Source organism: Malus sylvestris, chromosome 15, assembly GCF_916048215.2.
Source record: "Malus sylvestris chromosome 15, drMalSylv7.2, whole genome shotgun sequence".
Taxonomy (NCBI): domain Eukaryota; kingdom Viridiplantae; phylum Streptophyta; class Magnoliopsida; order Rosales; family Rosaceae; genus Malus; species Malus sylvestris.
The window spans coordinates 11,039,042-11,054,307 of record NC_062274.1 but is presented as its reverse complement, the minus strand read 5'-3'; the positions used below and the strand labels follow the sequence as shown (position 1 = coordinate 11,054,307).

Below are 15,266 nucleotides of genomic sequence, written 5' to 3'. Positions count from 1 at the left end.
ACAATTCTCTTTTTATTTATTTATCGCATATTTTACATGGATTATTATTGTCACATCCCGACCCGGGTCCACCACCGTAGCACGATATTGTCCACTTTGGGCTTACCATTCCCTCACGGTTTTGTTTTTGAGAACTCTCCTTCTCACTTAACTTCGGAGTTCCTACGGAACCCGAAACCAGTGAGCTCCCAAAAGACCTTGTGCTAGGTAGGGATGAGAATATACATTTAAGGATCACTCCCCTGGGCGATGTGGAAGGTTACAATCCACCCCCCTTAGGGGCCTGACGTCCTCGTCGGTACACTTCCGGCCAGGGATTGGCTCTGATACCATTTGTCACATCTCGGCCCTGGTCCACCACATCACAGGCCCGTTCCACCACCGTAGCACGATATTGTCCGCTTTGGACTTACCATTCCCTCACGGTTTTGTTTTTGGGAACTCACGAGCAACTTTCCAGTGGGTCACCCATCCTGGGAGTGCTCTGGCTTCCTTCTCGCTTAACTTCGGAGTTCCTACGAAATCCGAAGTCAGTGAGCTCCCAAAAGGCCTCGTGCTAGGTAGGGATGTGAATATACATTTAAGGATCACTCCACTGGACGATGTGGTGAAGAAGAAGGTAACACTCTCTCTTTCTCTATGTGTGTGTGTGTGTGTGTCTCTCTCTCTCTCTCTCTCTCTCTCTCTCTCTCTCTCTCTCTGAGTACTGCTCAATGGTTACACCTGGATGTCAGTATTGCTTTGCGAGATGAAAATAAGTTGATAAGCAAGTGAATGAAGTACCTCTTGTATGAGGTAAAATACTCTTTTATCTTTGAGACTATCCTTCCGTTGAGTGCTTTACTAACTTACCATGCAGAATGACTAATCTAACTTGCTAGTGTTAAATTTAATGCATGTAGTTTTCTATTATATTGCTAGGTTCCTGTAAGGGTTGCTTGTGGCCTATTATTTGAGCTTTTAGGCCAATTAGTAGGTGATCCACTTGTTAATGAAGATGACATTCCCGTTGTCTTACGATCATGGCAGTCACATAATTTCCTCGTAACAAGATTGCATGTTAAAGGTTCTGCACAAAATGTTAATGTCCAAGGAATATCAGAAGTCCATGTTTGTTCTTGTTCAATGAAAGACTTGCTTATGAATATCACATTGCTTTTACATCAACAAACTTGATTCCGTTTTCGTGCGTAATCAACTGAAACCTATTCTTCATGATGACTTAACACTACTACAATAAGAGCAGGAGGAGAAGCAGAGGAGGTACGGACCGAGATAACCCAGAAAGGGTTTGCTGGGTTTGCATGGTTTTGCTGGGTTTAGAGTTAGATCAGTGATGCAAGCATGGAGTGGTTTGATGGTGAGCTTGCATGTCTGTGCTGTTGTTGTTGTTGGGTTGCTGAAATTAGAGCTGTGAGTGTGAGGATGGTGACAATGAAAGAACGTGGGTGTGGCATCCATTTTTACAGTGTTTTAGAGTTAATGCAGAAATATATATATTTTTTATTATTAATATATTTGATGTCGGTTTTAGCCGACAAGATTGCTTTTATTTATTCTTATTAATAAAGTCTCTGTCGGTTATAGCCGACAGAATTTCTGGCGGTTTTTATAATTGGATGTCGGTTTTATCCGACAGAAATTTCCTTATTTAATTATTATAAATATATTCTATCGGTTTTAGAGTATTTTCTGTCCGAAAATTCATTTCCTGACACTAGCAAATCTGTCGCTTATTATATCTGCCATTGCATCCATTTTCTGTCGGATTTTGCTTAAAATCCGACAGTAATTTACATTTTTTATCGGTTTTTTAACCGCCAGTTATAAATAATTTTGTAGTAGTCACAAATGGCACAACCACTCAAATATTTAGACATATTGGTAAATACTGTGTTTAAATTGGTTTGCAAAGTGTCGGTACACTAGAACTGTAGAACACCATCCATACATGCATGCATGGGTTCATATATTGAAGGGTTGAGAAATCAATCTAAAACAAAAGACGTTATATCATATGTGATAATATAATAAGTAGGGAAACATTAGGAAATATACCTTAAAAAGATGACATATAAATTTTGTCATCCCATTATACTATAACACATAATAAACCACCTTATATTTCAAATACACACAAAATTTTATCTGATCATGCATTTGTTAAGTAGCTAACTAGCTCATAAATGAGGTTCACATGTCCGTTGTTTCTAAATTAGTGTATTATATACGTCTCTTTTCTAACTTTTTGACATATATCCTCACTACTAGAAAATATTATTTTACCGACAAACTTAAAGCCGATAAAATAAAATTTTGTCGGCACAAGAGTCTTTGCCCTACAAAAATTTTAATTTGTCGGCTCGAAACATTTAGACCTATGCCGAGGAAAAGTTTGTTGGCAAAGAACATTCAAGCCAAATAAACTAATAGTCGGCAAAAACATGTCCGTTTGTCATCAAGAGAGGGGCGCGGATTAATTCATTCCCGCTCATTTATTTTTGGGATACTTTGGATGCGGTCCTTAATTCTTAACATTATTTGACTAAAACCTTAATGGTATTCAAAGTTTGATTAAAGTCCCTTAACTTTGTATACCTCATTATATTACAATTAATATTAATATTTTTATAGTTTTGACATTAATTGTTTGATATTTTATGAGATTTATAATCCTATAAATTTAAAATCTCTCATTATAATACTATTAGAAACGGTTACAATAAAAATATTCAAACATTTTGATTGAATAAATGGATAAAAACTATGTAAAAATAAGAAATAATAAGTGACAAAAGAATGTATCCATAGTGTTAAAAAAATTGGTACATTTCACATATAACAAAGTGGTACATTAATAAAGAAGAATGGGCACATTATAAATAAATGAGGGTACAAATAAAAGATTAAAAACTTATGAGTACAAATGAATTTTTTAAAAATATAGGCGCTAAAAGAAATTAATACATGGGTACAAAATAAAACTAAAAATAAAATACTACAAATTTAAAAAAATGTTGCAAATTAAAAGTGGGTACAAACTAAAAATATAAATATGTGATAGACATAAAACATAAATATACCATATATAATTTTTTTTATCATTGATTAAATATATAATGTCACGTGACGTTATACACTGGGTACAAACACAAATAAAACTTTAAAAAATATGGGCACAAAAAGAAACTAACATATGGGTACAAATTAAAAATGAAAAAAAAATTGGTACAAATTAAAAATAGGTACAAACTAAAAATAAAAATATATGATAAAAAATTTAGCCATAAATATAAATATACTAATTGTAACATTTTTAACACTAAAGGAATATATTTAAAAATAAAAATATTTTATTATTCAAATAATTAATGATGTTATTAATACCCAATGACCTTGATCAAAAATTGAAAATGAATAGGATTTTAATCAATGAAGTAGCAAAAAGAATGATGTAAACCTAATTTCTCTTTTATTTTTTATGTCTTTTCGATTCCCCCTCAATTTTTCAGTTTAAAGAATTTCCCCCTTAGCCGACGAAACACAAAAATTTGCCGGGTTCGTTGGTGACGGCTGACGAGGTTGTCTTTCATTTTTTTTAATAGTGTTATAAGTTGGAATTAAGGATTTATACACATGTCAAAAAATTAGAAAAGAGAAATGTTGAAGACACCAATGTGAGAACAGCAGATCCGTGACCATAAACGAGAGCTTTCAATTTAGCTAGGTATTCATGGCGCAAACCAATTCTTATATCAATTCTTATATCAATTCTTATACATAGTTAGTCTTGCACAGTTCCTACTTCCTATCAATTCATCATTGCATGCACACAAAATCTCACACCCATAAAAAGTTCGGACACGCGCAGACACACACATTGGACCAAATTTTGCATGGCCTGCAATGCTTAGACGTCTGTCCTTTTACTTTAGGCTTCGCGATTCAAGTAGTGGTCCGAACCAAAGGGAATATTATACCAAAAACACAAGGAAGGTTCAAATACAATGAAAGTTGTAAGACACTGACGTCTATATTTGTGTAATTTACACTGCCAAAACAATAAAGCTAGGTTTGTTTTTTGTTAGAAATCGAGGGGATTAATTAATTAAGGGAAAACTAATTATATTAGTTTATGTAGTGGCCCTGGTGGGTTTAAAAGGTTGGGATTTGGTGAACAAAGTTTGACCTTTGACAGTCAATGGATAACAAATCATTTCATGGTGTAGGGGCCGGGAAACCAAATTTAGTTTTTTAACTAGAAGGATCGATCACGGACCCTTGAACGATCCAATGATAAAATTAATGCACATAGAGATTTATATATGGCTAGAGAAAAACTGGCTTCACACCACAAACTATACCTTGATAATATCGTTTTTGATAAAAAAATTGGTCCAAGCTGTTTTGGCTTGAATTCTACAACAATTAATAAGAAGATAAACATTAAATTTATTCAAATTTCATGATGAGTTTCAAATTTTAGTGCATACATGGAGTATATTTCCTCTAACTAACTTAACGAAAACTAAATTTAAAGTTGTTTTGACTTGATTGAACATATATACATGTATTTAGGAATGAGGATCGTATTCAACTAGATATATATTGAATTAAGTATTTGGTTGGTTTATGATGATGAAGAAGCTATTTTTGGTCAGAAAAATTCCAAATTTCAATTCACTAGTCGTATAGCATATTCTACTAGAATCAAATCAAAGTATACTTGCGCATGCAGGCCAATACATGATACATATACAATAGAGGAGGAGGTCACAAGAGCTGCAAGTTTTCTGTCTTTATTAGTTTTTTGGACTTGGACCACACACACTTTCCATCACGGTTCATCCATTCATTCATTCAGTGGTCAACTAGCGCCTGCATGCATTCGCTTAGCTCCAAACAAAACCAGCTCCACTACACTCATACTCTGTGTGTGTGTGTGTCGAGCATGCATGTATATGTAGTGGATTCTACCCTACCTAATTGTCCCGCATTTGCTCCACGATTAATAATAAACTTACTAGCCTATATTTCAAGCAAGGTTGAAAAACATGCAGAAGTAAATATCGCCAAATTAACTAGAACAGTGAATTTTATCTATACCCAAGTACGAATTCCTCGTCTTGTGTGTTTATAGCTGAAATACTAGGCCACGAGTCGGAGCTCAGCTCAAAAGCCAAGCTAGCTCATACATTTAGTCCCTAAAGAGAGAGAGAGAGAGAGAGACACGTAGTCTTGTGATGCATTTATCACCAAGCACACCGATGACTGATCTGATCATCTAGCTCCATCCCTAGGTTTCAATTTTCTTGTAGGACCAGCTACCTAGCTGTTCTCTCTCTCTCCTCTCTCTCTCTCTCTAAATCTGGACACACATGCACAGAGAGAGAAGAAAGAGAGAGTGATCTGGTCCACCAGATAGAGCTCGCCAACTTGCACTTGTGTAGTAATGCAGCAAACATACACACACACACATATATATGTATATTTATATATATAGAAAACAAAACTATGTTGTATATTTACAAATATACTCTCAAGCAACATTAGAGGGAGAGAGTTTGAGAGAGAGGGACAGAACCAAAGGAAAGCGCAATGGCAATATTGCCTAGGAAGAGCATGATGGTGTTCTTGTCGTCCTTAGCCCTACTCTTATTATCTTTAACGACAAATAGTACCAATGTCATCGCGAAAACGATGGTGCCGAAACAGCAGGAGCTCGACCGAATCTCAGCCCTGCCAGGACAACCGCCGGTGTCATTTACCCAGTTTTCCGGTTATGTTACGGTCAACGAACATCACGGTCGAGCTCTTTTTTACTGGTTGACTGAAGCCGCTACTTCTCCTCAAGAGAAACCCCTCGTTCTCTGGCTCAATGGAGGTCAGTTTAGTTTAATCAATAATTACCAGAATAATTAATATATCTTATATATATGGAATCCTTTAACAAGAGGTATTCCATTTTTCTAAAAAAATGTGCACATGACAGTTGGATTTGACTTTAATGAAATTGTATGGTAGAGATTGTGTGGATTTAATTTCAACCATATAATTTCATTAAAACCAATCCAACAGTTAAAAGGGTGTCCCCATTGTTTTAGAAAAATAGGGATCACTCTTGTTAAAGGGCCAGCTGATATATATATATATATCTTAAATTTTAAGTTAATCTACTGAGTAATATATAATAGGCAGACCAATTTTAGAGATCAAATATACAAATCATTTGATGTGTTACAAATAGAAAATAAGTATGTTAATTAATATTTAAATAATAATTCAATTATTAAAAATCACGTTATACGATTTATATAATTGGATCTAAATAGGAGTAATGCTATTCATCATGTTTTTGTACCACATTTTCATACCACCTTAGGTGGCATTTGATGCGAACAACCACATCATTTGAATTAATCAAAATTTTAAATTTAGTTTATTATTTAATAAATTAATAATTAAGAAAAACTAATTAATTAAATGATGATAGTGGTATACAAGGAGTCTTTCTCATTTCTTTTCTTGGGTTTTACAAATTTTTCAAATGATATGACTGTCCACATTCGATGTCACTAAAGTGTTATGAAAATGTAGCATAAAAACATAGTATGAATAACATTATTATCTAAATAGTTGATTTTATCCTTATCTTAAATGAATGATAAACTACTTTCTTAATCCCCCCTTTTCTTTTCTTTTTTTTAATCAAATCTTCTACTGACAAATTTAAGAACCGGTAGCTACTAACTGTCATTCTGACAACTTCTTAGTAAAGCATTCAATATTGTGCTTTCTCCTTTCAATGTTATACACACGAATTACAATGGACATTATATAGGAATGAGGAAAAAAACAGTGTTTTTCTTGGCATTCTAAAAAATTTGCACTTTTTATAGGGATGTGCTATTCACACATCTTATTTTACTTCTCACACACTTCTTGATAATTTATGTCTGTTGATTTTTTTCAATTCATCCGATCTAACAGCCGAAAATTAAAAAGGTGTGTGAGAAGTAAAATGGGATGTGTGAATATCACATCCCAAAAAAACGTATTTTTGTTTTTAAAACATAAAAAATTTAGAGTGCATAATAAAAATTTTAAAGTGCAAATAATAACACCCGAAAAGCATAAATTAATTTCCATCCATGTGTATAATAGTTTTGCATGATGCGTGGATAGTGTATTTATCTGTATAATATTATTTAATAGATATAATTTGTGTCGTGGGTTTGTCTTTGATGCCAAAATGATAAGCAAACTATTTTTGATTCTTAACAAATGACTGATAAATTTGTAGTACAAGCACATGTCCACCCCCTTCCATTGAAAGAAACGAAATTTTTTATGTTATCACTTAATGTTACTAATTCACATATTATAATAAAGTTGAACTAACTTCTATCTTAACTTTTAATAATATGCCAATCTATTACTACATACAGTGAAAATTCACTAAGCTTAGCTTATACCCACTCGGCCTCATTAACCAGACAAATTCTAAGGTTCACATGTCACGTGGTTGTGCGGCCATACACATAAACTTTTGTTGTTTCCCTTAACCGAGAGTTCTGGTCTCACCCAGGTTTCTCTAAAATCGTAAACGACTAGATGGAGAACTTTTTCAACAGCATGCACAAAAGGAAAGAGAAAGTCCACACTCAAAACCACATGGTTCCCCGTGATATCTCTTCCCCACTCTATCTTTTTAGGGTTTTTATTCCTTTCCAAACGAACCTTCATTCCCACTTCCAACACAGACGTCGTTGTAGTACCTCGAAAAGCCCCTGCAATTTTGGTCCCTTTTCTTTCTTTCTTTGTCTTTCCTGTGTAGTTGTTTGGGTAACAAACGTACGCCAAACGACACAACAAAACGATTAAAGTGATCCAACTTTTCTTCGTCAACTCTACACACCAGCACTGTAATTCCTTATTCTCCAACCATGAAAATTGAAATGCTTCAGTCACTGTCTCACTGTTTCGTTGTCTTTCACGAGCGCTCACACACACACAGACACACACATTGACATTGCTTAATTTCAAGAAGGCGTGCTCTCAAGAGATGTTGATGGCGACGACAATGATGGCGGCCTTGTTTAGTTTTACTGCCCATGAACACAAAAAAGAATCACAATTTATTAGAAATGTGAAACGAATAAATATCCACTTGCAAATACTTACCGGATTGGATATACTTAATTACTGTTTCAGGACCAGGTTGTTCATCAGTTGCATATGGAGCATCAGAGGAGCTTGGTCCGTTTCGGATTAATCGAACCGGTTCATCTCTTTATCTCAACAAGTGTTCCTGGAACAGAGGTGTATGCATATGAATTTCGCTGATCCTCTTTTCTCCCTTCTTAAAGAAATCCCACCCCATCGAGAGCGGGATTCATTTGACACGTTATCGACTATCTATATTATGGACAACATACTGAATTAATGATAGTCAATAACGTGTCGATGTGGATCCCGCTCGAGCTACAGTTGAGCGATAACCTTTTATGAATGACCACGCTGTTGGCAAATACTTTATTCTTTGTATAAATATAATTTTCATTTTTCTCATTGCAGAAGCGAATATTCTCTTTCTTGAATCACCTGCTGGTGTCGGTTTCTCATATACAAATACAAGCAGTGACCTTAAAAATTCTGGGGACAAAAGAACAGGTAGAAAAATAATAACGACCAAGAACTATAATTTCTAACTAGCATTTTCAATCTTAATTATATTTATAATTTTGTGACACAGCTCAGGATGCTCTAGTTTTTCTGCTTAACTGGTTGTCAAGATTTCCACAATACGCGTACAGAGAATTTTACATTACTGGGGAAAGCTATGCAGGCAAGGAAAACGAAAGTCATTACTTTAGGTTAAGTCCGGCCTAGGAACGGATGTGACAGGACGTCCATTCTTTATGTCATCGATAATGGTTCGAAAGAAGTGTAGCCAATAAAACGTATTGACATGTTATTGACAAATTATCAACACATTATCGATGATATACATGTTTATTTTAATAAAGAACGGACATCCTGAAAAAAATTTCAAAATACAAAATTACTACAATCACATGTTTACCTTCACAGGACATTATGTTCCTCAGCTGGGAAAGGAAATTGTGGCCTACAACAAAGCGCATTCCGAATCCACCATTAATCTCAAGGGATTTATGGTAAGTTGAAGACATCATATTCAGAAATTCAGACTTTAAATCAGAACTGGAATTGTTTAATTTTCGCAAATTTGAAGATTTTTATTCGTAACTGCGCAGGTGGGTAACGCTGTGACAGACTATTACTACGACAACATTGGAACTGTCACATATTGGTGGAGCCATGCCATGATATCGGATCGAACCTACCGATCCATCCTCAGCCACTGCAACTTCACAGTAGAAACAACATCAAAGCAATGTGATGATGCTATTAATTATGCAACGGACCATGATTTTGGAGACATTGATCCGTACAGCATTTACACACCGTTTTGCGTGACAATGCTGAATAACACGAAACGGCATCTGAGGCTCAAAAACAGCCTTCTTCGCCGGCGCGCTTCAGGGTATGACCCGTGCACTGAGAACTATGCAGAGAAGTATTACAACCGGCCGGATGTGCAGAAGGCAATGCATGCGAACGTTACTCGAATTCCTTACAAGTGGACTGCTTGCAGGTGCTTAATTTCTTAATCTTAAAATACGTTCTACTAAAAGTTTAGCAAAGTAATTAGGGCAAGTCTGGGACTGAAATGGCGAAAACCGTCTTCCAATCAAAGGAAGCATTTCCAACTGCTTTTTCAGAAAGCACTTGGATTTCTATTAATGAACCGAAGTATTTCTTAAAAAAAACAGTCTCAAACAAGCCCTTAAAAGCATATGGAATCACTTTCGTAATTCAATTTTCTTTGGGGCAGTGATGTTCTTTACGAGTACTGGGAGGATTCTGAATATTCCGTCCTGCCAACTTACAAGGAGCTGATTGCAGCTGGTCTAAGAATCTGGGTTTTCAGGTAACTCTCACAACTTAAAAGTGTTCTTGTTGGCACAAATAACACAACAAGAGAATCTACAACCCGAATACGACCAAATCTTATTCGGGTGGTATTTACATGGGATTCCTCGTTTTTATTAAACAAGTTCATGAGGGCTGAAAGCAGATAACATTTTAAAAGTGTTCTTTTTGATTCATGATTTATGATTCGCATTTTGTTTCGATTTCCAAAACAGAGTAGATCTTAATTAACTTAAATTCTTTAAAAGGAAGACCTAAAAGCAAGATAGATAACATTTTCTGATGAATAAACTAAATGGAGGACAGGTAATATAATTTTCAAGCAACCCTAAATACACCATCTGCTGCGTGATTTTGTACGTGTTCATACTTAATATGTTAGTGCAGTATAAAAAAGCCGTAAACAAAGATAAGTTATAACATCATGAATGGTGTTTTGTTGCTTACCTTCTAATTTTGATGCAGCGGGGACACAGATTCAGTAGTTCCGGTGACAGCAACTAGGTTCTCCTTAAATCATCTCAACCTTACGATCAAAACCCCGTGGTATCCATGGTACTCCGGACGCCAGGTATTTAATTTAACAAAAACACAGCATCATCCTTAAAAAATTTTCCCATCATTTTTCTTGTAGTGAAAGAAAGGTCTAGAAATTAAACACTTCTGTGTTTTTTTCCCCCCACATAGGTAGGAGGATGGACAGAAGTCTACGATGGCTTAACCTTTGCAACTGTACGAGGAGCCGGCCACGAGGTTCCACTGATTCAGGCCGAGAGAGGGTTAACTCTTTTCAAATCATTTTTAGCAGGAAAGAAATTGCCAAAACCTAGCTGACAGGTTATTCAAAAATTCAAATATATATTCGCCAAACTCCCACACAAAAAGAACATGAGGCAGATAGATTAGGATCATTCATTAAAATTAGCAAGTAATTTTACCAAATGTTCCATTTAGGCAGTATTTTGGATATAATCGGTTGTAAATTGTAATTCTTCAAAAGTTTTACAATGCAAAGCACAATACACTGTAAAAGGTATGTTTTTTTAATGATCAACATGTATATCAGTTTCTAGTTACGTTATTACTTGAAGAACGCATTTTTCATAGTTTCGAGTTGTTTGCGTTTTACTTGACTGGACATTCTTCTTCTGGTGTGCATCCTTGTAGGCATCGGTAATTAAGTGAAATTTTCTGCATTAAGATGACAGATTAAACATATTCTATATCGACCATTATTTATTTGGAAATTTTAATAAAAAGCTCCCGGTACTGTTCATTTTAATGAAAAATCACATTTTAACACTAAAAGTCAATCTTGGTACTATTTATTTTACCCTTTATTGTCTTTATCGCTAAAACTTAAAGTTTTCAAGCCTTTTTCATTAGTTTTTCTTTATTTATATCAGTTTTGGATCTCTAGGACAAAACCCAACAAATGGCATATGCCAAAGTTTTCACAATGGTTTCGAATTTTATCTGCCACTGATAACAAGCATGATTGAAAGATATTTTTCATATCATCTGATTGAGGAAAGGCCATGAAGTTAATTATTACTTATGATCCTTGTTCAGTTGCAGCCTCAGTGATCTCCCTTCGCACAGGTTGCTGATTCCCTTCACAGTAACCATAAAATTCTGCTTCTCAAAAAAGATTCTGTAAAATGTATCAGATCAGCACCACCTTGATGGGAAATTTGGAATCTGCAAACAAATGTCAAATGCAGTTAGTTACTTGAGTGATCACGATCTGGTAAAGAAAATCCGAGCTTGGGGATTGCATCAACATATGCGGCAATCCACACAGAACCATTCTCACATTGTCACCTGATTTGAATAACTTAAAGTAAGGCTTTGCATATGTATTCGCGCTGTGTTTTGAAGCGCGAAGAACTCCAAAACACAAAACAAACTCAGATTGATGCTTTTAAGTTTCTCTTAGCTCCTAATTAATAATCGGAAAACAGTGGCTGTTCTTCGCTGGTTTATTTCCAAGTGTTCAACCATCCATGTATGCTAGGGGTTGAGAAACTTAGGAGCATTGTACTCTTTCAACTCAAAAGTTGGCTAAGTTGAAAATTAAAAAAGAATTTGGACCAAAAAGCAAACTTGATCCTATCCAATTACTGAATTTGTACACCAGAAAAGCAAAAGACTAAAAGACTTAACCTTTGAAGGTGCATCTTCACCTTTATCTGTTTGACATGTTCAAAATTAATGGAGCTTTAGATGTAAAGTCAATGAACCAACAGTTAAAGGATTCAATGATCGTGGATGTACACACCGCCACGGATGGAGCGTCAAGGGGTGGAGACTGAGGAGGCTGATGGCTTGACCAACTTGTTCAATTCCGAAAGCCAAAAAGTCATTAGTCACTGGTCATGTATTTGTAAAACTTTTGTTGGACGTTTTCGCCTTGATATCCCTCAATTGTGGTGGTTGATGGTGGAGTTTGACTATTCCTCAAATTTATCTCAGTTGCCATTAAAATACACAGTTGCAAATTAGTGCAACCAAATTACTCAAAAACCCTTAGATCATATTAGACTGGTGTATTATTATTTTTATATTAAGGTGTACTAATTTACCTGGCCTATGAGCCAAAGCTTTAATCAGAGAGAGAAAATGAAGCACATATAAGAGCAACTCCACCCTTGGAGGAGCCCTCCTCCCAGGCAATCCATTATTCAATCCATCATGTGAACAGTAATTGCTTTTTGCATCTCCACCGTTGCACTTGAATAGCTCTGGCAATAGGCAATAAAATATTATTAATTTTTTTTTACAAAATAATACTAAATAAATTTATTTGTAATTTTGGATAAGATATTTTAAATCGTTCTCGTTGCACCACGTGTCATTAACCCAAAACGACTATTATTGGTCATAGATTTCGATACGATTTTTATCCAATGTCATCGTGCCACGCGTTGTTATCTTTTCATTGTGCCACGTGTCGTTATCTTTTCATAATCTTTTAGGATAGATTTCGATCAGATTTTTAACGAATGAAGGCATGCCACGTGACACTATCTACAACTTAATCATTTCAGAATCCTCCATATAATCCATCATCCATCCTTTTAAATCTCACACCAATTTTCTCAATATCTCTATCATTATTCATAGTTTCTGCTTCATTATTCACCAAATCAAAATCTGTATCATTATTCATAGTTTCTACTTACAATGTCTTCTTCTTCAAGCATGATGTGGGAAATCGATCAAGAAGAGGAAGAATTGTTTAACCAATCTGAAGGAATTTTCAATCTCCATATAGTCCAAAATGAGAATGAAAAGGATGAGGCCTAATTGGATAACGGGTAGAACCCGACGCTTGTTTAGGGATGGGCACTTCTTCTGCATCATCGTCATGCGAGCCATTATCAGGTGTAGAGTATAGCGGGGTGTTGTTCATGACAACTTCTGGACCGACAGGCACAACTCTGAATTTAGGACAATCTTTGACAATATTCCAACATTCCCACTGGTTGAATGATTTATTTTTGGTTTTGGTTTTGACACCATACCAAGCTTGTGCTTGAATTAGCTACACAATGGGGGAGAAGAAATAATTATAATCAAACTAGCTAACAAATAAATAATACAAACAAATAATTATAATTAAAGTAGGTAACAAATAAATAATACAAACAAATAATTATAATGTAAATTTGGGTATAGTACAAACAAATAAATAATATATTGTTACCTGATCCGTGTAATTTTCCCCACTTCGAAGATTACTACTAGCTTGTGCCAAGGCGTCTCTCCAAATAGTAAACGATTGGCTAAGTAATTTCCAACGACTAGACATCGATTCTTTGGTTATACTCCCACCCATTTTCTCAAGATAATTGGTATGAATAAGACTTCACATTTATTGCAACTGCATCTCATTACCCGTACGCGAATTATGAGTAACTTCAACCCAGCTAGTACACAATGCAACATCTTTAAGAGACGTCCAATTCCTACCTGCATCAGTAGTCATTTTGTTGAAAAAAATTGGATTGAAATTTTGAGAGAAAGATAGGAATGTGATTGAAAGTAGTTGAGAACATATGAAATTGTGGTTATGATAATGAGAAGTATTTATAGAAAAGTAGAAACATTTTTTTAAAAAAATTTTAGATATTTTTTTTCGGATTTTTGACAATTTTAAATTTTTTTTATTCAAATAATTAATCTTTGCCGTTGGATTTAAAAAAATTTAAATTCCAACACTCCAGATTGTGCCACGTGTCATAACGGTAACTTTTCTTAATTTTAAAACTATTTTTTCTTTTTTTTTTAAATTTATAAAGCATATTAATATCAACCGTTGATCTCAGATCGAACGGTTGATATTAAATTAGTTTTTTTTTTATTACCGTTTCAAATCAGACGGCTCATATTAAAGAGCCGTTGAGATCGAACGGACCGTGGAAAGCCACGTGGCTTCCCAACAGTCACCTGCATTTCCTGGCGCATGGGCCCTGTGCCCTGTAAACTTGTTGGCTTACGTGCCCCCACTCGCGAGTAAGGGGCACGCGCCTGACAAAAAAAATGAAAAAAACACCGACACTAGGCCTGGTGTTAGGGTCACGTCACACACACGTCGGGCTGCAGAGCTGGCAATTCTCTACGGGCCTGCCTCGAGCTCCCATCTTCACTCGGGCTGCCCAACGCTGGAGGCCTATCCACCGGCCCTCGGGCCCTTTCCCTTCGCTTGTCCCCCGAGCAACCACCAAGGATGGAGTTGCTCTAATGACATGGTAGTGGTTACCACCTGCCTGTCTGTCCTCTGCGTTGCAGACTGCAATTAATTAATAATAGCAGTAGCAGAAAAATACTGGATTACCAAACCAAAATGGAAAAAGGTTCGAAGTGTTTTCGCAATGGGACGGAAAGTTTGAGTTTATTTCGTAAAAAATGGAATCAAACTCACACTGAAGATGATTGAGTTTGAGTTATTGTATAAATGTCTCAAGGGTTTTATTTTTTATAAAATAATGAGCAATTGGGCATGTCTATCAAACTTACACTACTGCAATAATAGTATATGACTCAAATTTATCTTCACAATAAATTATCAATAATATAGTTCAAATTCGATAATCAAATTTAACTTTACACTTATAAATCAAAAAATACTTTTAAACTGTAACACTAACTGACAATTTTAATTTAATTTTTAATATTCACAGAAAATAGAACAAAACTCACCCGTCACCCCTAGTAAATCAAAAGCCAAATCAGGGACTTGTTCA

At 35.3% G+C, this 15,266-nt stretch overlaps 1 protein-coding gene and 1 long non-coding RNA gene across 2 annotated transcripts; one reads left to right on the top strand and one right to left on the bottom strand.

Annotated features, from left to right (window-relative positions):
• The first annotated feature begins 5,482 nt into the window (after positions 1-5,482).
• Positions 5,483-11,093, top strand: LOC126605224 (serine carboxypeptidase 24). Its single transcript, XM_050272594.1, has 9 exons — positions 5,483-5,884; positions 8,215-8,322; positions 8,578-8,673; positions 8,756-8,848; positions 9,094-9,179; positions 9,279-9,679; positions 9,920-10,015; positions 10,483-10,588; positions 10,705-11,093. Exons 1-9 carry the CDS (start codon positions 5,599-5,601, stop codon positions 10,849-10,851), a joined length of 1,419 nt encoding a protein of 472 aa, XP_050128551.1. The 5' UTR covers positions 5,483-5,598; the 3' UTR covers positions 10,852-11,093.
• Positions 7,254-8,318, bottom strand: LOC126605225 (uncharacterized). The gene is made up of 2 exons (XR_007616866.1): positions 8,185-8,318; positions 7,254-8,108 (listed from the first exon to the last, which is right to left on the bottom strand). It is a non-coding gene; the product is annotated as an uncharacterized LOC126605225 (long non-coding RNA).
• Positions 11,094-15,266: the final 4,173 nt, after the last annotated feature.